The sequence below is a fragment of the Myxocyprinus asiaticus genome, chromosome 39, assembly GCF_019703515.2.
Source record: "Myxocyprinus asiaticus isolate MX2 ecotype Aquarium Trade chromosome 39, UBuf_Myxa_2, whole genome shotgun sequence".
NCBI lineage: Eukaryota > Metazoa > Chordata > Actinopteri > Cypriniformes > Catostomidae > Myxocyprinus > Myxocyprinus asiaticus.
Window position 1 is genome coordinate 4,098,920 of NC_059382.1, and position 27,191 is coordinate 4,126,110.

At 38.2% G+C, this 27,191-nt stretch overlaps 1 protein-coding gene across 2 annotated transcripts in view; it reads right to left on the reverse strand.

Annotated features, from left to right (window-relative positions):
* Positions 1 to 2,461: 2,461 nt before the first annotated feature.
* The window catches only part of LOC127429883 (sodium/calcium exchanger 2-like), a 109,877-nt gene continuing 85,147 nt past the window's right edge, over positions 2,462 to 27,191 (reverse strand). Inside the window, exons 4-13 of one of the 2 annotated variants that reach the window (XM_051679215.1) lie at positions 24,370 to 24,597; positions 23,646 to 23,987; positions 22,529 to 22,984; positions 19,688 to 20,064; positions 17,035 to 17,138; positions 14,477 to 14,494; positions 13,674 to 13,798; positions 11,563 to 11,662; positions 11,175 to 11,453; positions 2,462 to 10,172 (exon numbers count right to left, since the gene is read on the reverse strand). In XM_051679215.1, the coding sequence (XP_051535175.1) occupies positions 9,796 to 10,172; positions 11,175 to 11,453; positions 11,563 to 11,662; positions 13,674 to 13,798; positions 14,477 to 14,494; positions 17,035 to 17,138; positions 19,688 to 20,064; positions 22,529 to 22,984; positions 23,646 to 23,987; positions 24,370 to 24,597 (2,406 nt within the window). In that variant the 3' untranslated portion in view covers positions 2,462 to 9,795. The remainder of the gene's footprint in view (positions 10,173 to 11,174; positions 11,454 to 11,562; positions 11,663 to 13,673; positions 13,799 to 14,476; positions 14,495 to 17,034; positions 17,139 to 19,687; positions 20,065 to 22,528; positions 22,985 to 23,645; positions 23,988 to 24,369; positions 24,598 to 27,191) is intronic. The other variant, XM_051679216.1, reaches the window with a different exon arrangement.

The following is a 27,191-nucleotide window of genomic DNA, read 5'->3' on the forward strand; positions in this document are numbered from 1 at the left end:
TTTGAAATGATATCTGATAAAACTATGTAGCACAGTTTTTGTTCCTGGGTAGTAAGTGTTATTTCCTAATTGCTTATGCCTCAAAAGTATAGAAAATGGCTATTATTCCCCACAAACTTTGCTTTTGTACCTATTTCCAATGAGAAAACAGGAGAATCTGTGTCTTTTTGTTCACATAAAGTTAGAAAAAAACAACATATGAATCCAAATTAACATGTATTTATACTAAAGTAATACAAAAATGACTACAAAAGATTTAGAAGTGAGTAGTTTTTCGAGATTTACGATTATACTGTAAATCACTTTCACAAATCAGCCCCCAAATGTAGTCTCCCATCATGTTCTCGTTATACTGTCCTTGGTAGCGGCGTTCAAAATCCAGTATATCCTGATGGAAGCGCTCGCCTTGCTCCTCCGAGTACGCTCCCATGTTCTCCTTGAATTTATCAAGATGAGCATCAAGGATATGGACTCTGAGGGACATCCTACAGCCCATTGTGCCATAGTTCTTCACCAGAGTCTCAACCAGCTCCACATAGTTTTCGGCCTTGTGATTGCCCAGGAAGCCCCGAGCCACTGCGACAAAGCTGTTCCAAGCCGCTTTCTCCTTACTAGTGAGCTTCTTGGGGAATTCATTGCACTCCAGGATCTTCTTTATCTGTGGTCCGACAAAGACACCGGCTTTGACCTTTGCCTCAGACAGCTTAGGGAAGAAGTCTTGAAGGTACTTGAAGGCTGCTGACTCCTTATCTAGAGCGCTGATAAATTGTTTCATAAGGCCCAATTTGATGTGCAGTGGTGGCATCAACACCTTCTGGGGGTCCAACAGTGGCTCCCACTTGACGTTGTTCCTCCCCACTTCAAGGCATCCAGCAAGGTCTTGATATGTATCCACTTAGGCAGCTGAAACTAAACTGAACTGGTGGGCTTAAGGCCCCTGTATTTATACTATTATTTATATTACTGGAACGTTCTAGAATGTTCTAGAAGTTACTCCAAGTTTACTCAGCACTGAATCTATCTGGAACGTTCTGGAAAATAGGTACATTTCAAAATATCATTGTCCTGGTCACAAAAGCAAATTTTGAGGGGAGTAATAGCCATTTTCTATACTTTTGAGACATAAGCAATTAGGAAATAACACTTACTACCCAGGAACCAAAATAATAATAATAATAATAAAAAATAATAATGTGTTACACGGTGTAATGATTGGTTATTCATGCGGAAGAAGGCAAATGTTATGCTCGAAAGGTGATATATTTGTCAATAAATATATTGACTTTAGTGCAAGTAAATGTTTAATGCAACCACCCAGCAAACACAGAACGTTCCCCTAACGTTAGCATGTGGTTCCCGTTTGGTTATTTTTTTGGGAACCAAATAATAATGTTCTAGGAACATTCTCTGAAGTTTCTTCTTCTTCTTTTTTTTTTTTTTTTTTTTTTTGTTTGTTTTTTTTTTTTACCAAAAACTTACATTACCAGAACGTTCTGGGAACCAAAAATTGTTAGCTGGGCCCTTCAAATAAAAATACAAAAAGATGAATGGTGTTGCATCATTTGAATATCCATTTTGGTCTGTCAGCCTTCTTCAGCATTCATGCAGTAATTCAATTTGCCTGGGCTACTCGGCGTGTATTATTATTATTGTAATTATATGCATCTAAATTATGCACATTATTATTAGCTAGCTAGGGCATGCTACATTTTGAATATGGGGTTAAAAGTGAAATAAGCACAGTCTTGGTGGCCATCTAGTGACTGATATATAGAATTACATCGGATCCCTTCAGATCAACGTGCGCAAAAATATATATATTTGTATTAATAGCGGAAAATTGATCCCGTTATAAATTTAACACAGGCTTCACATAGGCAACATGATATCACACCTCAGTATTTTACTGATACATATTTTCCAATGATTTCAGAGAACAGCCACTGAAGCACCAGATCATTCCTGTCACCTCGCGATTGTCGTCATATTGCCGCCTATTTTCATTTTTGGCGCGAACTGGCATACAATAACCTACACACGGAGACAAACCCAAATTAAAGACTTACGATTAAAACTTTAAGGATTTTGTGTCATTATGCAACATCTGGAGGTAAGCAACTAAAATCTTTCTTGCAGTTAAATGTGTCAGAATATTTTCTGATTTGGTGAAAATGTTCATGTGGACATTGTATTTTATCATAACACTGGTATTAGGAAAACACGAATTTCACTCAGAAATGAAATCTTTAATAAAAATAAAACACTCAAGGACAGGAAATGTTTAAAATAAATAAACTATATTCAGTAAGGTCTGCTTGAGCATAAGTGTTTTTTCTTCTTGAGACACACTACAGTAAGCATCATGCCATGTTCTTCAAAACACATCTCATCCACCATTTAGTTTCCTTTAGACTTTTTCTTCCATAAAAATAAACAAACAGAATGAAAACATACAAACATGAAAACTAAAATATTAGGTATAATTCTAGTGATTACAGTATTTGATATTAATATCTCATCTTATTTTTTTTTCCAATTCTGACGGTAAATCAGTCATTATTTAAAGTAATATATAAGAGAGGGAAATGGTCACCGATAAAGGTGCACCAAAACAAGGCAGGGAACAAGACCAGTTTGGTAGGATGCAAACAACATACAAACCTGTTAGGACAAGACAGAAATTCACAACAAGAAAAGTAAAAACTTTTGTTCACATTTCTTTAGGCAAAAAGGAAATGAAGTTGTAACAACCTTTTTGTCAACAGGTTACCTTCCTCGCTTCTAATTCTGTCCCAACACGAGAAAGATGAACTTCGTACAAACAGGTACATCATGCGTTTTGCACATTAAAGGCACATGTACAAAAAAAAAACAAACAAAAAAAAAAAAAAACAGCAGAGCTTCACATTTACAGTAATGAACACAGTCCAACAGCTGGTTGACAGCAGAAATGCAACATCACCACCAGAACACATGAAGACGTGTATCAGAGAATGCCACGGTGGCATTTCCTCAATTAACATGCCTTTCACAAACAAGACAGTTACAACTAGAGTGTAATTTATTCAGTTATCATGAGTTATTAGTTAAAGACAAAGTCTTTTTTAAATAAATTAATAAATAAAATAGCCTTTGGCCCAGTGCACAAGAAACTGTTTCACAGGGAATACATATTTGTAATTCATTATAGACAGACAGACAGATAAACAGATAGACAGATAGATAGACAGACAGACAGACAGACAGACATACAGATAGATAGATAGACAGACAGACAGACAGACAGACAGACAGATAGATAGATAGATAGACAGACAGACAGACAGACAGATAGACAGACAGACAGACAGACAGACAGACAGATAGATAGATAGATAGATAGATAGATGAGTGACAGATTGCCTAATTAAAGTGAGCAGCATTGAGACCAAATATGCTGCAACTAACAAAAACTGCCAGTGGAGTCTGAATTATCGTACAACATATGGCGATTTCTTTCAATCCAATTTAACCTACCAAGGATAGTTAAAGATCTTGGAAACAGTTATCAAAAACCATTACTTCAACAAATATTGAGGTTATTATCAATTTCAGTACACTTGGAAGTAGAAAAATCACCTACTGAAAATGTCTCAAAGTCGTATTCCAAAAAGTTGTACAAATCTTTCGACATTAACAGAGTCATAAAAACAGTAAACATCTGACATTCAGGGCAATAGGTGATTTCGATAAACTGACTCCAACTAAGTTCCTACAGTAGTTACCGTTGGAGAACATTAAAATAACATTGACGATTAAACTAAGAATCAGTTTGGACTATCACAAAATTGCTCCACCCCACAAACTCAAGACTCTCCGTTTCATTTTTCGGATTTATTGCACTTTCTATTTGTAGTGTTGAGAACACGCCCCCATGCACTAAAGGAACCTTAAAGCAACTGGGTCTAGATAGGCACCAAGTATAAGTCAAGGGTTCAATGCAACACCAGTGCATGCACGATATCGCGTGCAAAGGGGATGTTAGCATATTGCATGCTTTGTCTCAATCATTTTGGTTTCTGTTGAAAATATAAACATTATTAACACTTAACACGATACAGTTACAATGGTAATTCAATTATGTCTCTTAAGGCAATAATTGGGTGAAACAGGAAACAAGGAAACAAAAGACGTAACAAGTTTATTATTCTAATGATCTAGGTTCTAGGATATACCCCTACTTTAGGTTTTTAGATATCGAGATAAGTATGAAAATCTCATTTAAAGTTATACCCCCACTCAACAATTTTATATAGATGCTTTGTCTACTTATAAACTAATGATTTAACAGTCCGTTTAAGTTAGAGAATTTCTGATGGCTGAGTTGAGCATACATAAAACAAAAACGTATGCTTCATTCTTGCCAATCAAAATCAAATTTCATGCTTGCCAACGTCTAACTTCTCTCTGTTGAATTGTAAACAAAGGCGCGAACAGTGTTCAGCGTAAAAAAAACAAAAAACACGAAAATGTGAGGCAAAGCAATTCACTGTTGCTGTAATCCTTTTCAGCAAAAGCATTTTCCGTCTTAAAAATTATGAAAATAAAATAAACAGATCACGGAGGAATTTTTATCACAAGACATTCTTGAAAAGAATGAGACATCCTGATCTGCTTTTAAATACATAAATTCTGTTAACTGGATTACTGACAAAATACCACAAAAGAGATTTATAGGCAGCAGAATCTGTCGTCCAATGTAAGTTAGCACACACACTGTCCCTTTTAGTAACGTAAACATCACATGAGCATTCATGCATGTCTTCCGAGTCAAAGCATGCCGTTATAGTTCTGCCAATATGTACTCCATTATGCAGTTCGATTGACTAGACCACAGACAAGTCCAGCCATGAAGTATAGCAGAAGAAAACAGGTTGTACCAAGAAGAACGACACACTGCACATCTTTATACAAACATCTACACAGCGGACAGATGAGTTGCCAACATAAAAATGTTTAGAATCCCCTTAACGTACACATACATACAATCCTGAGTGCTCAACAAGTAGACAACATTTTATTGTGAATCTATCAGGGACCAGCTTTCAGATTTAGGCATAACGAGGACCAATCAACATTCAGCCCCAAGTGTAATTAGTCTGTCATGGACTAATCAGCTTCATTTAATTAGATTATTAATATGTTCTACAACAAGAGGCCCCAGACAGGTTTACACAATGTCAAGAGAAACTGTACAGTAACATTTTGGGATGAATCTCATGGTAAGAACATGTCCGGGACATATTTCACTCCGAAATAAAGAAATGAAAAATTACATTTCGCAATGGCCTATTCATATTTTTGAATTGTGACAATATTTTCATGACAAATTCATTGAAATTGCAATAAGTATATTTTCCCCCACCTGTAAAAATATAATTAATTCCGAGTGGAATAAAAAAGCATATGAATTAATTTGTTACATATTTATAATGATACTATTTGATGTATTGCCTTTAATTTATGCTGATTTAAATATAGAATCATTGTATTACAGTAATTTTTGGCTGTAATATATTGTAGTTAAAATGTTACTGTAGTCATATTAGATTTTAGATATATATGAAGGCATTATCTAATGAGAATATCCATTAAAATAATTGGAATTACAAAAAAACAAAACTTTAGGACGCAATATAGTCATGAGAATTTGGGTGGAAAATGTCATGAAAAGAATAAAATATTAATGGTCCTAAAAATTATTTCTTATTTTGTTCCTTTTAATTTTGGGGTAAAATGTGGCCTGGACATGTTTTTCATGAGATTTATTCTTTGACTGTAGTGTTTTGTAATGAGAACTGTAAAAGTCACTGGATGCATAAATGAAAGTGTACACTTCAATTGTTGGACCGTAATAAAGTTTACACTTAAATCATTTTTCTTCCTATTAAACTGCTAGTCACACAGACTAAGACGATAAGCTCTCACAGTTTGTTTGAATGAGAATGAACCCCATTCAGCCACTGCAAGCAAAGATGGAGACATTATTTGTAATATACTTCGAACAGCAGTAGGAGGTGGTGATTTTTATAACAATGCTGTGGTTACATACTAAGAGAGGAAAAGAGTTTCACATTAATTCCCAATAGGCACACCTGACCGTTGGACAGTCTCCGAGTGAGAAATATGGAAATGACAGTCAGTGTTTTCCTGTGGACTCTTTATAGCCAGACTTTTAAAAGTGGACAGAGAAATAGCTCCATTGTCTTTTGGCAACAGGAGGTGTATAGAATGAATTTTGCGATGACAAATGCATGTCAAAAAGAGATGTGTTCCATTTCAAGAGATCCAAGTTATCATTGTAATGTCATAAAGAGAAGAATTCTATTGTGTGAGATGTTTTCTTTTTGTTTAATTACAAAGAAGTGTAGTGTGCGCATTCATGTAAAATTAGGCGAAATATCATCTTTGGACATGATTTCTCTAAACTAGCAGAGTTTCAAGAGTCTCAACATTTAATTAAATATGCCAAGTTTCTTTTCAATCATGTAATACTTTTTAACACTTCTGTTCATTAGCTATTGCTGCCTCAATCCCATTCTAGCCTAAAGGCAGTTGCACACTGTGCGATTTAATTTTTTCCCGCAATTTTACCTTCCAAGACAAATTTTGTGGATCGTAAAAGATTTGTCATCATAGGGCAAAACGGGAAGTCTTGGATTGCTTAGTGTGTCACATTTAATGATTAATTGCTTGTGCAATGAGTCTTAGCCTTTAACTGACTTCTGGTAATGACAATATTTATGCAACACAAAGATCTTATATATCATTCCCTTCACGTTATGATCTTACTATCAAAATTTTTTGATCAGGCCACAAAATTCCCTTTCACGCAGCCGCAATGAGCGCATTTTCAAGTACAATCTTAAACCGATTATGCTTAATAAGCCAGCACCGTATGTGATCATCTAAACGCCTTCAAAGGTTTTCTTTTATCGGGGTAAGGCCATAAATGGTTTAAGCAAAAACCAATCGAAACAGGTAGATTTGTGCTAATTACCCCGATTTTCCATCACATGGGAAAACCTTTACCAGCTTATCCAATGTGCACAACTGTTGTGCGCATGCCTGTGTACGTTTTGATGTCAAAACAGAGAAAAACCCGATGATTTCAAGTCTCAGGCAAATGCGTTTTTTTACGTTGTCTGATTTTTTTGAATAAGCTCATTTTTGGTAGTTGTCAGCTTATTGTGTGCATGTCCTGGACAAATTTGTCCATTGGCCTGTATCCCTCCTGGCTTCCTAATAATCCCATGTATATATGAATTGGCTACATTACTGTACTCTCCTCTCCACCAATAGTGTGTTGGGTGTTCAGTCGCACTATGGCTGCCGTTGCATCATTCAGGCAGATGCTGCACACTGGTGGTGGTTGAGGAGATTCCCCCAATACTATGTAAAGACAGCGCTTTGAGTGCCTAGAAAAGCGCTATATAAAAGTATCAAATTATTATTTTTATTACCTAATAAATGCGCACTTTGAGTGCGTTTACATGCACAGTCTAACACGGACTATGCTTAATGAGTCGACAACATGTTTGGTCATGTAAACGCCTTAAACGATCTTCCTTTATTGGAGTAAGGTCATAAACCGATAGGCATGTCAATTTTTGCCCATTGCCTCAATAACGAGTTGCATGTAAACACCTTTACCAGAGTTCTGACTGGCTTATCCAATGTGCGCAAGTGTACTGCGCATGAAAGTTAACGCTTTGACGGCAAAAGCAAATAATAATCCGAAGAGTTAAAATCTCATGTAAACACGTTTTTCTTGCATTATCTGATTTTTTAAAATAAGCTCATTATTGGTAGTTATCAGCAGGGACTAAAAACGGTTCAAGGAACGAAAACGAAAGCCGAAATGTTTAGCAGAACGTAACTGAAAATGGGAACAAAGTGATTTTCAATTGTTCCAGAGTGAAAACATTATTTTTAAATGCTGATAACCAGTTATAACAGGTTAATTTTGTTCCGATATTTTTTTCATGAAACTAAAGGCTAAAGGATTTATCACAGTACATTTTTGGAACTACACCACTTCACGTTGCCCAAAAAATGAAAAATGTGCTTTGATATTGAAGGAAACTGCTGCATCACACATTTCTTTGACTAATTTTCCATTGTGGATGTCGCATTCTGTGAATGAAGATCTTTTTCACAGCTTTACAATTACTACATATACATGCACAGCTAATCCAGTTACAAGGAAAACATTATTAGAGGTAAAAAGTAGGCTGCATTTCTCAGTGGTTTACAATAATTCTTCACAAATTATTGTTAGATATGATGAATTAATACAGATTTGATGCTGCCTGGTTTTGACTGAGAAGCAGATCTGTAAAAAAATTATACTTAACTGTTAATTAACTGCTTGTTATGATTTCTATGCCGATCACCACACAGGAAAAAAATTAATTGCTTATTTTCACTTATTTCGGTGTGGCAAGTGTCTTATTTTAGGCATGTTTTTCCAGACCAGGTCGCTTGTTTCTCTTGCGAGATCTGGCAACACTGCAACTGGTGTTTCACCCAACCCTTAGTGCAGAGTACTGTCATTTTAAAAAGAACGTTATTAACCGTTCTTTTATTTTGTTCTAACCGGGTAACCTTTTGGAAAGGAGGCTGCGGAACTTCTGAACCGGAATGAAAAAATACAGTTTTTGCTCAGAATGAACTGAAATGAATTTAATTTTTTGTCCCTGGTTATCAGACCATTGGTGAGCATGGAAACACTCTCATTGCCAACATCAGCGCAACAAGTGCTTGCTATGGTTTGTACGGTACCATTTCAATTTCATGTGTCAATAAGGATGTCAGAACCGTGACACGTCTTGATGAGGTAAAGCGCCCGGTCAATGCTGTCAATCGTGACCAAAGTTAGGCAAGATGTATATCGTGCAGTCTGACATTGATGATGTGACAAAAGAAGATGATATTGTGCAGTCTTTCTTAGCTTTTACCCAAGATCTCAATAGAATCATATTGTATATTGGTAGGCAACAATTGTAAATTGCACAGTGTACACCTGGCTTTAGTGCAGTAATACTAAAACACCTTTGACAACTTTGAAGTGTTTGATATAGCCTTCAAGGTCTGGCCAAAACTACTGATCTGTTATGTTATGCAGCATTTTTCTTTAAAGCATTTTAAATGCTGCACACCTCAAATTTCGCCATCATAATAGTTTGTCTGTTTGTTCTAATTAAAACTTTTTTCTTAACTCTGATTTATTGTGTCCTTGAACCATGCAAAGCTCTGTAATATAACAATGTACAAAATGAGTGCCCACCTTTGTACGGGAAACAAAAGTCGTCTATTAATCGTCTAAAATGTAACTATTTTACAGCATTGCCCTCTCTTTTGTTTTAGTACATTACACTGCCTTTTGGCCTCCTTTGCTACATACTTTGCTTATTTTTTCATAAGCTCCTCTATCCAACACAATCTCTTATCTTATCTCTGTTCCACCTCTGTCCGTGAACCAACCTCTCCTTGTTGGTTTCGACCGGGGTTCTTGGTCACCTCAAGTTGAGTTCTCTCTTTATTAGTGCATTCAACGATTCACTAAAGACATGTTGTGTTTAAATTTGTGTCTGTGTTTGTGTGTACTTAGCTTCTGAAACACGTACCGCAAAACTAAGACCCTCACACTGGCTTCCAGCTTTAAAATCACCCTAAATTTGTTTGGAAATATCAGTATGTTATGTAACAAGTGTTTGCTGTAGTTGCAGCTTCCATTTCTCCTCTGAGTGGTTTTCAGAAGCCCTCGATGTGGCAATAGGCCTCTAGGCTGGAGAAGAGAATATAGAGGAACCAAAGACCCAGAAAGAGGAGGCTAGTAAGGAGGCGTGGGACACGTGGGCCACCCAGTTCTCCGCCAATAGATGGTCGACGGCGGAAGAGTAGTACCGCCATGCTGATGAAGGCAAAAATAGTGAATAGGGTGACGGAGAAGGCCAGCGACCCAGGGTCCACATAAAATCGCTTGCCTTGGACGGCCCAGTAGATGGCCGCTACGGACCAGGCCACGCCAATACCCAGAAACACGTTAACGGCATTGCTGCCAGTGACATTTCCAACGGAGGCGTCTGCGTACTGATCCTGAGTAGCAGCGGCTTTACTGGCGAATGTGTCTGAAAAAGGGAGATAGGGAAGGGAAGAAAATTTAGAGATTAGTGGTAAACCGGTATTTTGAAATGTAATTTTTAGTAAATTTGTGTCATTTACTATTAGTGTCTGATATATAGGCTACAGCAGGGATTTTCAGACTGGGGTCAAGATGCCACAAGGGGGCACTTGGGGGTCTGGAGAAAATTTGAAAGAAAAAGAACATTTTACTAGTGTTAAAGTTAACTTGTTAACCTAAGAAATTAATTATGTTTAGCATGTTCATTTTTAACAGAGTTTTACCAAATTTGACATTATTACCATTCCATTATTTGTTCTAAAGACTGGTCAAAAATCATGAGATTGATTGTGATTGTTCTATAAAAGATACACTGTCAATTTTATACAAAGTAAATATCATCCAGATAATATTTTTATTTAATTTAATATGTTTTGGCTTTAGTAGTACAGTGACAATATTAAAGGCAATTATTGAAAAACAACATGTTTTAGTTATAATATCATGGTAACTATTTTTCTCACACAGTAAATTTGGGTCTTAATACCTGAAAATATATAGCTGCCTTTATAGTTTAGGAAGGGGGTTCCCGCAAGGGGATCATAATTGTTTTGTGGTCCTTGGCATCAAAAGTTTGAAAACCTCTGGGCTACAGTAAAAGTCAAAAGTTTGTACAGGCTACTCATTCTTTATTATTATTATTATTATTATTATTATTATTATTCACATTTTAAAATAATAGTAAAGCCATAAAACTATGAAATAATGTAAATGGAAGTGTGGAAATTATTTAGTGGTCAAATGTTATACAAATAAAAACTATGTAAATTTTTTGTTTTGTTTGAATTGTAACTTTATTCAAGTGTGCTAAAACTTTTGTCTGGTAGTGTATATATGGGTCAACGCCCACTATGGTCTCCAGATATTAACATTGACCATTAAAAACCCCATATTGGTCAACCACTAATAGAGATAATTATACATCATCCAGCACAAGCTCGGTACATACCTGGGATAGAGGTGCCCAGAGCCACAAACACCACCGCAGTGACAGTGTCGCGCAGGCCTACAGTGCAGCCGAAGTGAGATGCCACATCCCCGATGATTGCAGTGAGGATCCCAATTACAGTGATGGACACAAGGAAGCAGGCCCAACCGTTCCAGTATTCTGTGGGTGGAACGAACGCAAACAGAACCTTCCAGAAGACTGTCAGGAAATGCATGGCATAATCGTAGCAGGACGGGAGACGTTCCTCACGACCCTCCTCTTCATCTTCATCACCGTCACCTGAGGAAGCCACACACAATTAACACACTAGCTGTAACCACACTTTCTTTAATACCATAGCACACATGCACACAATCACAAAAAATACAAGAAGGTGTGTTAGACAGACCTGCACTGACGGTCACAGCCTCGACGAACTGTTCTCTCCAAGAATGAGTGCCGATGACCAGCGCCAGGTTAGTCTTCTTGATCAATTTATCAACGGTACTCTGAAACACAACACAGATCACAAACTGTGTCTCTTGCTCTCTTTCCAACGTGCACAATACACTTCTAAAGCATTGGAAGACTTTAACACATTGCCCTTTAAAGCACAGGCATTGAATTTATTTCCATGCTTTCACTAGTCTTGATATTATCATCATGACAAATCTAATAAGCTTGAGAACTGTTCTTCTAGCACCATTGATTTGATAAATAGCACTCTGAAAAAAATTCATTAAGCCCGAAGGGAAGCAATCTTCCCACACTAAGCATAACCCAAAGAAAGCATAGTGGATATAATGTACATTTCAAATTTACAATGGTTTACAAGTTGCCTTAAGCATGGTTCAAACCAGGCTGATCTCAAGTCCAGCACACCTGCCACTGTGCCACACTGCTACAAGCTTCATAGGTCTTAAAGAGACACACCAAGCTGAGACCACATGCAAAATCATTGCTGAGACGTTGCTGTTGTTCTTGCAGGATTGAATGAAAAACTAACTATTTTAAAATTTCTCTCTGGTATTGTCTGATGACTTAGGATAAGGAAGCAATTAATAAATAAAAATGTAGGTTAAATTGACTAAAGCATTTTAAACACTATGTGGCGTTGTCTCCGGACTGTTCAGGTGTCCTCAGGACATGGTTTTGTTGATGCCTCTTTAAATTATGTTTTGATGTGACAATGCATTGTAAATTCAAAATGGTGGACAGGAAAAATGTCTGACCTTGGAAAAATGTATATTGTTGGACTCTGCATGACCCAAGAAATCCAAAGAGAGCTCAATCATTATTTTAGGCCCAATTATTTGAAAAGTTGTAAGCATAAATGTCAATTTTTTATATTTCTTGACCAATAGGTGGTGCTGTCACCAAACTTGGCATGCACCCTCATATCTAATGAAGCATACCAAGTTTTGTTTCAACAATACAAAGCATCTCAGAGATATAGCCTGAAATATGGTTTTGCTTTGACAGTGTTAACTTGGACTGGACAACATTTGTAGAAGAAGAAGTGAAAAAGTGGTTAACAATGTATTTTATGAAATCGCATGAACATAAATTGAAAATACTGGGTTCAATCAATTCAGCAGGAGGAGCAAAACCAAAAGAAAAAACATTTATTTTAGGTCACCGGGTTTAAAATTTGAGGGCAAAGGAAAAGTGAAATTTTGAGCTCATGGTGGCGCCATAGAGTTTGACTGTGAGGCTGCAAAATTGGCCAGATGACTTTTCAGACCACCCCTAATAATCCATTTTCATCCACTGCAATATAAAAATAACATCATGAAGGAGCAATATGCAACTCTTATCTGCACCTGGGAATCTGAGCAGGCCCAGACAAAATCTGTAGCCTTTTTCACATTTTCTGTGCTGAGGGAATTTTGTTTTCTACATTGTCTGTACTTACATTCTGCAGAATGCATATAAATACTGTAGGTTAAAATGTATTAAACTGAGTCAATAGTACTACACTCTTACTGATAGTTGAAAGCATGATCAAAATATTTAATAAAACACATGGGCTTGGGGGATTTTCTGAATTTTATGAATTACAACGTTCCAATTCTGCGAAAATCTGGGATTAAGGAATTTTTTTAAATCTTTTTAAGGAATTTTGTGGCTGCATATTCCATGTGGGCCTACCTATGGGCCAATATCACCGATGGACATGCATTTATCATGCCGTATACCACATGACCTTTATATAGTGCTCTGTAATGCCTCCGCTGAACACTGTTCATGGAGTTCAAATCAGCATGCATGATTTCACCATATAGCCACATGTCAAGCTTTTTCTAAGGCTAGAGAACAGATGGAATAAAGGTTGGGCATCTTAATTTTGTTCAGCCTTTTGGCAATATTTAATATACTGCATATAGTTTCTCTGAAATGGCTTTTATGGGGGTTTTTTAATCAGAGGGACCATCATTTCGACCAAATAACCATTTTAGCAAATTAGATTCAAAGCATATCTACTTTTCACCATAGAATTGAAGTTTTCAGATGCGATACCTTAAATTCGTAGGATTCTTCGATCACCACCTCGAGTCGGCTGTGCTCCCCCAGAATGGGTTTCCCCATCTCTGCTATCTTCCTCGCCTCCTCCTCCTCTGCACTCAGATGTCCCTCTGGATCCTCTGAGAGAGACAGAGATGACACAGGAATAGAGGCAGACAGAAGAGACAGGATGAGATATAACAGGCAGGAAATGGAGGGCATACCCCCTTACCTGTCAATCAGAAAAAGAACAGCTCAACCAATCAATAAGACACTACGGGCGTTACAACACACTTACACACAAACGAAACAGCATGATTTTGACATCAAGCTTTGAGAGATGTACCGGATGTAAGTAAAGCCAAATATTTCAAGGTTTGTGGCAACTGTACCGCTTGTTTTCATGTTAAGAAGATAATGCCATTTGGAAAGTCTTTTCCTTTGCTGCCTTGGTGAAATATTCCTTTGAAATATCTTTAAAAACAACAACAAAAAAAAAAAACCAATGGGGTAAATGTAATTTTTTCAAAGCATTTAAAGAAAATGGAATTGAAGCACTTCAGTTTCAATCCAACTCAAAAGGTCTACTCCATTTCTCAAGGTCTGTTCACTTTGTTGATTTCTTTTAAGCGTTTTGAGCGTTTCACTTTTAACAATGAGTGTTTGATTCCTCTCTTCAGATCATAACCGCATCCCTCACGGTTTCAGGAAAGCTATTAGCGCATTCTATCCTTTCAGCTGTGACCACTGGAGTGTTTAAATGAGGGTTAGTATGGACACATGTCAGAGGTGAATCACAGGTTTATCTGTAACCTTACCTTGGTTCAGCAGCAGGGCTGCGTTGTGTAAGGAGGGACAAGAGAGATGGAGTTAGTGCTGGAGATGAGCTCACTCCATTAACACACACACACACACACATATACACAGACAGACTTCTACATGTATCCCATTGCTATACTGTATGTTTTGGAACTCACTTGTGCTGCGTTTAAAGGCCAAAGTATACTTTGGTTTTTCGTGTTCTGGTACTTCTAGCGCAAATTTCATCATTAGCACTGTATGTCCATGTGCAGTCCAATTTTTCTATACACGCAGACAGTCCGCGTCTTTGCACGTCGTCAGTGCATGCGCCTACTGTTGGCTGTTCTACAGAGTTTCACAAGCAGTTGTACCACTCATGTGTCGAATGCATCCATACGAGCTTGTGGTCAAAAGAGTGTACTTTGAAAGGCTGATCAGTGAGGACTTAATAGTACACAAGATGGAACAGCAAGTGAAAAAACAAAGTAGAGCCTTAATTCGGAAGGCCTTTCCAACATCCTTAGAAATGCAAAATAGAGAGTCACTTGCTGTTGACTAAGCTAGTAGAATTGAAATTAGTATAAAACAGGGGGGACCTAAAATGGCTTGTGGCTTAGCAGCTCGGATGTTTATGTGGCTCAACAGAGGATTTGGCTTTCTGAGCCGATAAGTGCCCACTTGAGGAAGTCTCCTTTGTGTTTCTAAGAAAATTGTTATTAGCATTAGCATATAGACATTTACCGCCCAATGGGAAAACCCTGACTGTATGACATCACGCAGACATGGCGGCACCCACAGAGATTTATCCAATTTACCACTGCATGTAATTGTAAACATTCAGTTTTAAGCGAATTATATGTGTCAATGAGTCCTACATTAGGACCTCATGACAGACCGTGCATTAACAGTCTGATACTTATTGCACACAAAACCGGAAATCGCTTTCTCGATCAAAGAAATCCTGATCTGATTGGCTGATGGAACTTCTGTGAGTAAGAGCACACAGGACTTTTTATCAGTCCTGTCCACAAAGTTCAGAGTTGATATGACGAAATAATCACTGGATTCGCCAGTGAGTAGTGACATCAAATCTTTTAGATACTCATAGTTTCATTTGAGGCATGTAATAGCAAATAATGTGGATACCCATGAGCAAAACTGCATTTGCTGCTTTGTTATGTCTGAAATAGTCTTTACTGAGGTTTTTTGTGCTGTACTTTGACTTTCTACACATTTTCCAAATGTTTTTTCTGTGTGTTTTCTGTACGTTTCTGTGCAGTTGCTCGTAGAGTCTGTTGCACCATTATTGAAATTTTTTTTTTTTTCCCCATGGCAGTCTTTCATTATGGTAAAATATTTCACAGATAGCCCCACAACTAAATGGCACATAACAACAAAAACTGTGATTGATCGCTTTAAATGTCAGTTAAAGGTGCACTCAGTAAGATTGTAGCTGGCTCTTACTCGTCCCATCGGTCCCAGTAGTACTTGAGGTTTAGGACTCTGTACTGACACCCATCATCCTGGATAACTGGAATGCTGTTTGCTATGTGCTTCCGCTTTCCACCGAATATGTTTGCTTATCTTCTGTTTTGTTACTTTTAGTCTGTGTTTTTATCCATCTAATACTATATAAATCCCTATTATAGACATTCTTGTATTTAATCCAAATGAATTTTCATGCGTCGTTGCACTCTGGACTGTGACCGGGCAGTAGTGACTTTCGATCTCTCTGCTGGCTGAATACCGCCTTTTGCTCGCACTTGGCGTTTGATGTGACAGCTGCGGGTAGTAGTGGTTTGTTTCATCACTCCGATAGGGACCTCTTGTTTGGACTTTTTACCTTTTCACTTGCACTCATTCTGTTCGGACTGTCTGGTGGATCACACCATACCATCACACTGGACTATACTGTTGACTTGGGCTCCGTTGTTGTTTGTAGTAAGTATATTGTGTTTTTTTGTTTTCTTGTTTGGTTTGCTTGTCTTGTTTGCATGTAATATTATATTAGAGCATTGGCTGAAAGCGCTTAATAAAGTAAACATGTTTTCATTATTGTCATTATTAGTGGTAGTAACTCAGTCCATTGCAAGACACAGGTTGTCATGTGCTGTCAACATGGCAGTGCCCATGAGGGGGCGACCTGCTTCATGTAAAATTAAACAGATTTTATTGCGTTACTGATATGACTGGAGAAATCTCAACATATTTAAAAAAAAAAAATTTTTTTTAAATGAGCAAAAAATTACTTAGTGCACCTATAAAACAGGGTAAGTTATATTCTCTGTTGATAATGGTACACCTGAAAAACAAATGCTGACATTGACATTTCATTTCTTTATAGGTCATTTTCTGAGCCTTGTACAACACAATGATTCATGGTTAGACAAATCAAGTACGAATCTCCCATATCTGATTTGAATGGAACACAGCATTGAACACCAATAACACCAAATGAATGGCCAAAACCCCATAAAAAAAAAAAAAAAATAAATAAATAAATATATATATATATATATATATTTAAGCTAATCTCTAGTTTTTACAGTGCAACATTACACACACATACACACACCTGATATTCCTCTCTTCAGCCAGCGAGGTTCCTCGAGAACGATGAAGAAATTTTCATGTTTCTCATACTCTTCATCATCAGTGATCCTCACCTGGATGGTCTGACTGCACACAAACACACACACGCGCACACACACAAACACACACAGACACATACACACACATGTTGGTGCAGCTATCATTATGAGGACTCTCCATAGACATAATGATTTTTATACTGTATAAACTATAGATTCTATCCCCTAACCCTACCCCTACCCCTAAACCTAACCCTCACAAAAAACTTTCTGCATTTTTACATTTTCAATAAAACATCGTTTAGTATGTTTAAGTGATCTGAATTATGGGGACACTAGAAATGTCCTCATAAACAACATTTATAGCATAATACCCTTGTAATTACCAGTTTGTAACCTAAAAAGATTTCCTCATAAACCACCCAAACCCGCCCACACACACACACACACACACACACACACTTATAAATACTTAATGCTGTTTCTTCTGGGGTTACAAACATCAGCGCTCCACCCTGACATGAAATCACATAAAAAGAGCTTGCACGCGCACACACACACACACGCACACACACACGCACACACACACGCACACACACACACACACAAATAGGCACAAAAGCGCTCCACCCTGACATGAAATCACATTAAAAGAGCTCGCGCGCACGTGCACACACACACGCACACAGACAAATATAGGCACAAAAACATGCTTGCATAAATCATGGCAAATGTCAGCATTTAAATCACTTCAAAGGATGGCATGTCAATATTTAATCACATTTAAATTAATACATTCATACACACTCACCCAGTCTAACACACTTCTACACTTATAAAATGTAAGTAAAAAACAAAACAAAAACATACTGCTTTGTAAGGATGTTAAATTGTTCTAAGAAATCAGTTTTTTTCTACTATCAAAACTGAAAATGTTTATGCTTGAGTGTTCGATAATCGATATGCAGAACGGATCTATAATTACTGTTGTTTAAAAAAAAAAAACTACATATATGCACCGATCAGCCACAACATTAAAACCTAATATTGTGTAGGTCCCCCTCGTGCCGCCAAAACAGCGCCAACCCGCATCTCACAATAGCATTCTGAGCTGATATTCTTCTCACCACAATTGTACAGAGCCGTTATCTGAGTTACCGTAGACTTTGTCAGTTTGAACCAGTCTGTCCATTCTCTGTTGACCTCTCTCATCAACAAGACATTTCCATCCGCAGAACTGCCGCTCACTGGATGTTTTTTGTATTTGGCACCATTCGGAGTAAATTCTAGAGACTGTTGTGTGTGAAAATCCCAGGAGATCAGCAGTTACAGAAATACTCTAATCAGCCTGTCTGACACCAACAATCATCCATGCAATTATCTAATCAGCCAATCGTGTGGCAGCAGTGAAGTGCATAACATCATGTGGATACGGGTCAGGAGCTTCAGTTAATGTTCACATCAACCATCAGAATGGGGAAAAAATGTAATCTCAGTGATTTGGACCGTGGCATGATTGTTGGTCATGCCACATGATGACCGTTTTGCGGCCCTCTTCAGCAAGTCGTGGCCCGTTCGGTATAAGTCCCGGTTCTCCCTAAAAGTCCCCGTTCTCCCTATGGCCAGTCTGCCCCTGACCTACACAGTATTAGGCAGGTGGTTTTAATGTTGTGGCTGATCGCTATATATATATATATATATATATATATATATATATATATATATATATATATATATATATATATATAGATAGATAATTATTAGACTTCAACATTAGAACTGTAATATGCATTAATAAATGTGTAATAATAAAAATAATGTATTAATATATTATATAATTGTTTTATTCCTGATTTTTGACACTATAACTATTTAACACAAAAACATTATATATATATATATATATATATATATATATATATACACACAGTATATTTACTATTTTGTTCAGTAGGTTATATAATGTTTAATATTCTGTAGTATTCCGTTTTTTGACACTATAAATATATCTAATAATAATATCAATATATTTTATTTAATTATATAATTATATACATTTACATATATATTTATAAATATATTTATATATAGGTCTCTCTAAAATTGTTCTGGTGTTGGATTTACTACCACTGGCTGACAGAGAAAAGCGTAACATTTAGTGCTGATGAATAATGTAGAGCTCTCCAGGAAAAAGAGAAAAGACTCCAGACAGGACGGAAGAGTTCATTTGCAAATTAACTTGCTGACACTAGACATGCAAGCATTACTATTACTGTGGTTCATACTTAGAGTTACAGATTTGAAGAAAAAACAGAACACTAACTTTAGGTACTAAACTTTGACGCATAACTCGCCCCACACATTTTGTGCTGCGTACATGATATGACACCTCATATTGCGGCTCATTGATAAGAAGTGTGCTGTTACTTTTGAATCCAGTTTTATGATTTGTACCTAGTGGACAATAAAACGGACTTCCACTAAAGGATTTCAAAGCAACCATTTAGGAAACCCAAGCTTCCGCAGCAAAACAGTAGAAAAACCGAAAAAAAAAAAAACCTTAGCAACCACATAGTAACACCCTGATAACCACCCACAAGGGCAGGCACCATTTCTTTCACACAAACACACACTCACGTTGTCTGGTCGTTGGTGAATTCCAACTCTCCGTGTGTGTCCTCGTAATCAACCCCTCCCCCCTCGGCTGTTCCGGGCTCCGTGTGGTATGGAATGATGACGGTTCCACGGGCGCCGGAGTTCCGGACCACAGTCACTTCCATGGTTCCCACACTTTCGCTCACTCGAACCAGACGGTCCATAAAAGTGAAGATCCCTGCATGGTCATCATCCAGGATGGTGACCGTGGCCATCAGCGGTTCCACCAGCCGGGCCTTGGGTTCCTGCTCCGTGTCGTCACTCTCAAACATACCCTCCGCATCACCGACACGCAGATTTAGCAAACGCACAAAGAAATGTTCATCCTCCTCGAAGATGTCATCATCGATGATGCCCACCTAGAGAGACAGAAATACTTTTAAAATCTCAAACTTAAGCTTAAAATAAAAAAGTAATAAAAATCTAATTACTTTTTTAATACACATTCCTGGTCTTATTTTGTGCATTTCATCAGTGCACGTTATTTCAAAGAAAAATAAATATGTCTCATAATCTTTCGCCAAAATGTAACACTTGCTCCGCCTCTGAAACAACTTTCCTTTTTTGCTTACATCATCAAGGCCACTTAAGTTTCAACGCATGGGTGCCAGTGATGTTTCAGGAAGGAATAGTTGTCCACAAATAACTGCAAACTTTGGTATGGAATACCCTCTTTTTATGATCATAATTGATCAAATAAAAAGCCCTGCCCCACATTTTTTTCATTAAATATCTTGTTTGACTCGAAAATACCTCACATGATGGCAATAATATGGGTTGCGAATGTTGTTTCATGTTGACTTTAAAGGTGAAGTGTGTAATTTCCGCACCGTTACTGGTAACAAATGGAACTGCAAAAAATAATGACTATTTCAAAACATATTTCCAAAACACTTCTACAGTCCACAGGGTTGCCCAAAAAAACGGTGCCAGTATGTCTGCTCATATCTTAAAAATGCATAAAGGCATTTGCATGATTTTTGGCATACTTCTATGACTTTCTGTAAACTAAAAAATAACTTCACTGTGACGTCATTGTGAGCAACACCTTACTACAAATAAATAAATAAGTAAATTGTTTAGCTATGTTTTCAATGGCATCAAAGGTGCTTCTCTTTCACCATGTGGCCCCATTTTTTCAGGGCCAAATGATGTACTTATTCATTTATTTGTAGCAAGTTGTTGCTCACGATGACGTCACATAATTACTTATATTGTCTCTGCACATTAAGCTAGGATACGAGAAAAGTTTTAACATTGAAAAAAAATGACACTTCACCTTGAAACTAACAAAGACTTAAAGTTTAGCTTCAGTATACAGTAGCTCAGAATCTATCCCTTCAACAAAAAGTACTTGGTAATCAGACAAGTACATCAGTTAGAGTTCAGAATTTTCGGATCAGTGTGTCTGTGATTTTGAATCCTTCCTCACTCTGTTTCCATGGCAAAGAGACTGTCAATCATTGTCACTCAACCAAAGTCAGACAGTACGGCCACTGCTGCTATGGATACACGGTCCTGTCCTTCTCAGTGGAGTGGATGTTTGTCTAGAAAGGAGTTTTATTACATGAAGGATAATTTCCCTGAGGCATATCGGTTCAGAAAAGATCTATGTTAATAAACATTAAACAATAAGAATGAACAGATTAAACCGTTTAGTCCAAGATTAGACTTCATCTGTGTCATGAATGATGTTTTCAATTGCTGAATTCAAGACAAAGCAGTCAAAGTCAAAATAAAACAGCATTCACAACCCATTTTACTTCCATAATGTCACGTATTTCCCAGTGAAAGAATATTCAACAAGAAAAAACTGTAGGATGAGATTTGATTTAAAATTTCTGATTTAATCAGGAATTGATTGGATTGTGAAACTGTACAACAGTACCCTAAAACAATGCTTAAATAGCTATTTAACTGATGTGTAACATGATTTAACACGAGTTAATGTAACGGGAGCCAGCTGGTATGTGATAGTTATGAGGCTGTAGCCTTAAGCCTTCTCATTAGTGCGTCTGCCTCCCATGCCGGCAATCCGGTTCAAATCCCGCTCAGAGTGTGTCGAGCAGGACCGGTTACAGTGGTTCCGTAACCTGGATGGGAGTGAGGTTTAGGGGGGTGAGTGTAATGGGAGCCAGCTGGTATGTGCTATGCAGTGTGTAAACCACACTCCCCTGACCTCAAGAGGGGCACTAGCGACTGACACTTGAGGCTATAGCCTTTAGCCTCCATGTTAGTGCGTCCGCCTCCCATGTTCACGACTCCGGTTCGAATCCCGCTCGGAGCAGAATGAGCGGGACCAGTTACAGTGGTGCCATGACCCGGATGGGAGTGAGGTTTAGGGGGGTTAGTGTAACAGGAGCCAGCTGGTACCTGATAGCTGTGCAGTATGTATAATCCTTACTCCTGTGGCTCAAGAGGTGCACTAGCGACTGACACTATAGGCTGTAGCCTTCAGCCTCCTCGTTAGCATGTCCACCTCCCTTGCCGGCGACATCGGTTCGAATCCCGCTCGGAGCGCTTCGAGCAAGACCGGTTACATTAACATTTACTGTATTTTTACGATAAATTATTGCTGTCCAAATACCTAAGTATTCAGTTCAGGTCTCATACATGACCAGCTAAGAGAAGGTACTGTAAAAACCATGTAAAACCAGCTACAACTTTAAAGGCTCTGTAGAATTTGCGTGTTCGCAAGTTTGCCAAACGAAATTCGCATAGGGTCCAACAGGCGTAATTACTGATTGTGCAGATTCTCATTTTGCCAAACAAAGGTAAATGTGAGAGAGCCTTAAGCTGGTTTTTACTGGGTTTCCTCCTCACCTTTATCTCTTTTCTGGTTTCTCCTGGCTTAAACACCAGCGTTCCTTCACAGTACTTGTAATCTGAACCTGCGTTGGCCGTGCCGTCTTCTGTACAGTAGTCGACATAGAACGTGCTCTCTCCCAGACCTCCTCGACACACCACGGGTATTGCGATCGTGCCGCAGTTCTCCATGCACTGGCAGTGTGCGCTTTCTAAGGAAATGCGGCTGCAGACGGTCAGGTCCTCCTCTTCCAAAGCCTCCTTGCCGCTCGTCACGGCAGCACGGCGAGCATGATCGGCCGCATGTTTCTTCAGCACGTTACCAGCCCCGATCATCATGCGTGTGGCCTGAACGCGATAAAAGGCGCGACTTTTCTGTTGATGGAGAAGGGCGTAGTAGTTGGCCAGCTCCACCAGTTGATCCAAATCCTTATCTGGATATTTCTGCTTTAGATCCTTTAGGATACGGATTCCCTGGAATCGAAACATTCAAGAGTCAAGACATGAAGAAAATGTTGGCTAATTTTTATTATGCATGCTGCTAGTGCAATTAAAATTAATTTACCCAGCCTATTGGCGTTTCAAGCCCACATGATTTCCTGTCTTCCAAAATGTTCAAAATGTATGTTATTCGCTGAAAATTACCGTAGTTCTCAAATCTCATTCCCACTTGTGCATATTCAAACTTGGCACTTCAAAACGTATTGCGGTAGGTTTGACATCAATGAAGATGCATGTAATTGGTGTCTCGTGACCGCAACATTCCATGTTTGAATGTGCACAAGTGTGAATGACATTTGAGAGTTTAGGGTTAGGGCTAGGGTTAGGGTTATAAAAAAGATTTTGGACGAATAATGACTCAATTTCAATCTGTTCCTTACGCAAAGCTATTGTATGACTTCAGAAGACTTGGACTAAAGCTATATAAATTGTCTGGATTACATTTATGGAACTATTTTGTCTGTTTGGAGCTCGGCAGCCACTGTCTACTTTCACTGTATGGAAAGCAGTAGATTGGAGATTGTGCCTCATACCTCCTTTTGTGTTCCATGGAAGAAAGAAAGTCATGCGGCCTTGGAATGGAACTGAGTATAAATGTTTGTATTTAAAAGAAAGTGTGTGTCTCTTTCCTCACTTCTTTACGACTCTCGTCTTGGTCTTTGGCACCGTCCATGTAAACGATGCTGTTGGAGTTGGGTAGAGTTGTCATGGCACCTGTTGTGTTGCTGGTACCATCCTGGCAATTTTCCTGCATACTGAATTCTACAGCTCCACCCCTCAGTGGAAACTTCCCATCCATCAACATCTCCATACTTTTAGGAGTCATCTCCCCCTCTGTCTCCACAACAACCCCCGTTCTTTTGTCGGCACGGTAGCGCTTGGACATGTACTTGTAGAAGAGGAGACGGCGGTCGGCGATCCAAGCCAGAATCACACAGATAGGGAAATAACAGAGAGTAACCAGTGCTTCCCATACCTACAACACACACACATCGATGTAACCATTGCACTAATAAATCTACAGAGTGAAGGGCCACTTATAGCTACATAAAACTATAAGAGACAGAGACGAACGACGTGCAGTAACAACTCACTTTACTATAAACAAATGACTAAATATGGTTTTGTGGTGAGAAGTACCAGAGCATAAACAATATTTATCATTTCGTGTGACTTAGTAAACAGTGCTTTAAAAATACACACACACGTTGACTTGTAAATAATGGTGAATCTCATACAGTAATGCCCAAGTCAAATTTCACTCAAATCAATAGAAAAAAGATAATTCGCCTGGATTACCTGGACGTATCATGTATTATGAGATTCACTCATAAACACAAAAACCAAATCATACACACCTCCACGATTCCCGGTGAGATGACGGAGAGGATCAGGTAGAGCCAGATATAAGCGAAGATACTCCAGAAGGAAGTGATGAAGAAGACTCTGAGATGTTTGATCTTCCTCACCTCGCCATCAGGAATCACCCACACACAGATCCCAATGATCATGAACATATTAAAGGCAGCACTGCCTACAATGGTGCCTGGACCAAGCTCACCAGACTCAAATCCATGACCACATACCTGAGACATACAAAACGCACACACACACACACACACACACACACACACATATGTTGGTGCAGCTATCATTGTGAGGACTCTCCATAGACATAATGATTTTTATATTGTACCAACTATAGATTCTATCCCCTAACCCTAACCCTAAACCTAACACTCACCAAAAACTTTCTGCATTTTTACTTTTTCAATAAAACATCATTTAGTATGTTTTTTAAGCGATTTGAATTATGGGGACACTAGAAATGTCCTCATAAACCATATTTATAGCATAATACCCTTGTAATTACCAGTTTGCAACCTAAAAGAATTTCCTCGTAAACCACCCACCCACCCACACACACACACACACACACACACACACACACACACACACACACACACACACACACACACACACACACACACACACACACACACACACACTAGCAGTGTTAAAGGGGTTATCCAAGGGGATATGCTTCACACATCCAGGAATAAAATAAGACAGAACACATCCGAATTTGATCTGCTTTGATCACAATTACACAATTTGAATTTTTTTCAGATATAGCGCCACCTAGCATGTGCCATTAACTTGTTCTGTTGTCCATGTGCACTAAGTTTTGTTAAGTTTAGATATTGTGCTCACAAGATACAGACTAATTAGTCAATATGGGACACATCCATAAACATATTGGCCCAAACATATATGATCAAATGAATCAAATTGCTTTTGATAACTTTTTGAACCTCTAGATAATACATACCACATTTCATGTAAATCAAACAAATAGCCTAGGACGAATGGTAGAAAAATTTTCTGGTTGAAATAGAAATCCACATGACCAACTGATTTGGGGGCACTAAAGCATTCAGAAGGAAATTACAATTTTTATTCTAGCCCTTAGGGTTCAAGAGATAAATAATTATTAAAGTGTCAGCTTTTGGCCGATTCTCTCAAAATTTGTTACACATCCTTATCTAGACACCCTGCACATTGCCCAATTTCATAATGATCAGCCATTCACAATTTAAGTTATTAGCTGCTGAAATTTGATTGGCTTCTGGTGGCCATTTTTGTTGATTTTCCAACCAACATTAGGATATGATAGCACTTGCACCAAAAAAGATGCATGCCAAGTTCCAACTTTCTTGACGAAATAGGTGCAGAATTGAGACTATTCTGTAGTTCTAACTCAATGTATGGGCAGAATTGGCTGAAGTTTGGTGTGCACAAGTTTCATTAAGTTTGGACTTTGTGTTTAGAAGATGTACAGTTGTAGGTTGATAAGTGAATATGGGCCACGTCCAACCATTTTATTGGCTTGTAACTCTGAAGTGCTTTGACGAATTAATTCTTTTGATAACTTTTTGTCAGGAGAGTAGATGATGTATATGAAATTTCCAGTGAATCAGACAAATGGCCTAGGAGGAGTTTGAAAATTATTTTTATTCTAGCCCATAAGTTTCCGGAGTTATTGGCGAAAATAAGTTATTGATCTTATTATAGCTCCACCTAGGGTTGTATGGGTGTGTGTGGACGCCTGAGTAGCAGCTGAGATTTGGGACCACCCTGGCAAGTTTGGAGTCTCTACAACTAACGGTGTTTGATGCCCAGACACTTTTAGGGTGGCAGCAGCAGAAGAAGAAGAAGATGATTAGGATCAGTACAAATATAATAGAGTTCCAGCACCTTCAGTGCTTGGATCCTTAATAAGATGACAGGTGATAAGATGATATGTGCTATTCCCATTCAATGCATGGACAAGATGTCACATTCAATGCACTTTCTAAAAATATAAATGAATGTCCTTGGGTAAGATAAAGCTACAGAATGAAATAGAAAGCACACAGGTGTCCGTTATCAACACATATGGCTGCTATATTTCTATATCTTCACCAGCAGGTATAGAGCAGCTGGCCTATGGGGTCTGTCTGTTGTTGACAGATAATTCACTCCGCACCTCCTCTCAAACTGAGTTTGCAGTGATATTTCACACATCTGAGACCAAAATCTTCCAAATATTCGGCCTGACTGAATCTCCGGCCTGCTTCCTCCTCTTAAAGATGCAATTTTCCCAAGATGAATGGTGTTTTGTGATGTTGTATGCATAGAAAACACAACAATATTCCTGCATTGCACGTTAAACCCTTGAGTTGAACACCGTGGCCTGACGGATGTCTAAATATATCAGATTGTAATGTAGTGTGACAAATATTAGCCAATAAAGCTCAGCTAGCGCTGCCGTGCCATGCTAAATGTTTGCTAAGACAGCGGTGATCATATCCCACAGGGAAATTCACACAGATCTGATGACAGAGGACATGTTGTTTTCATGCAGTGGACAGCAAACGAGGACTGTTCTGTCTCTTACCCTTATTAATAAATATTATCTGGACCCTTATTAGCTGAAGCAGCGGTCTACAGGCCAAATGATACACGGCATGCATCTCACCATCTCTGAACAATTTATACGCACAACATGATGGGTCAGTAATCGGTTCAAAGACCTCATGAAATAGTTTGATAAACACACTTTTTTTTACTGTGTAGTATTCCACAAAAGTGGGTATTAAATAAAATATTACTCTCTTATTTAAACAGTTTAAACATA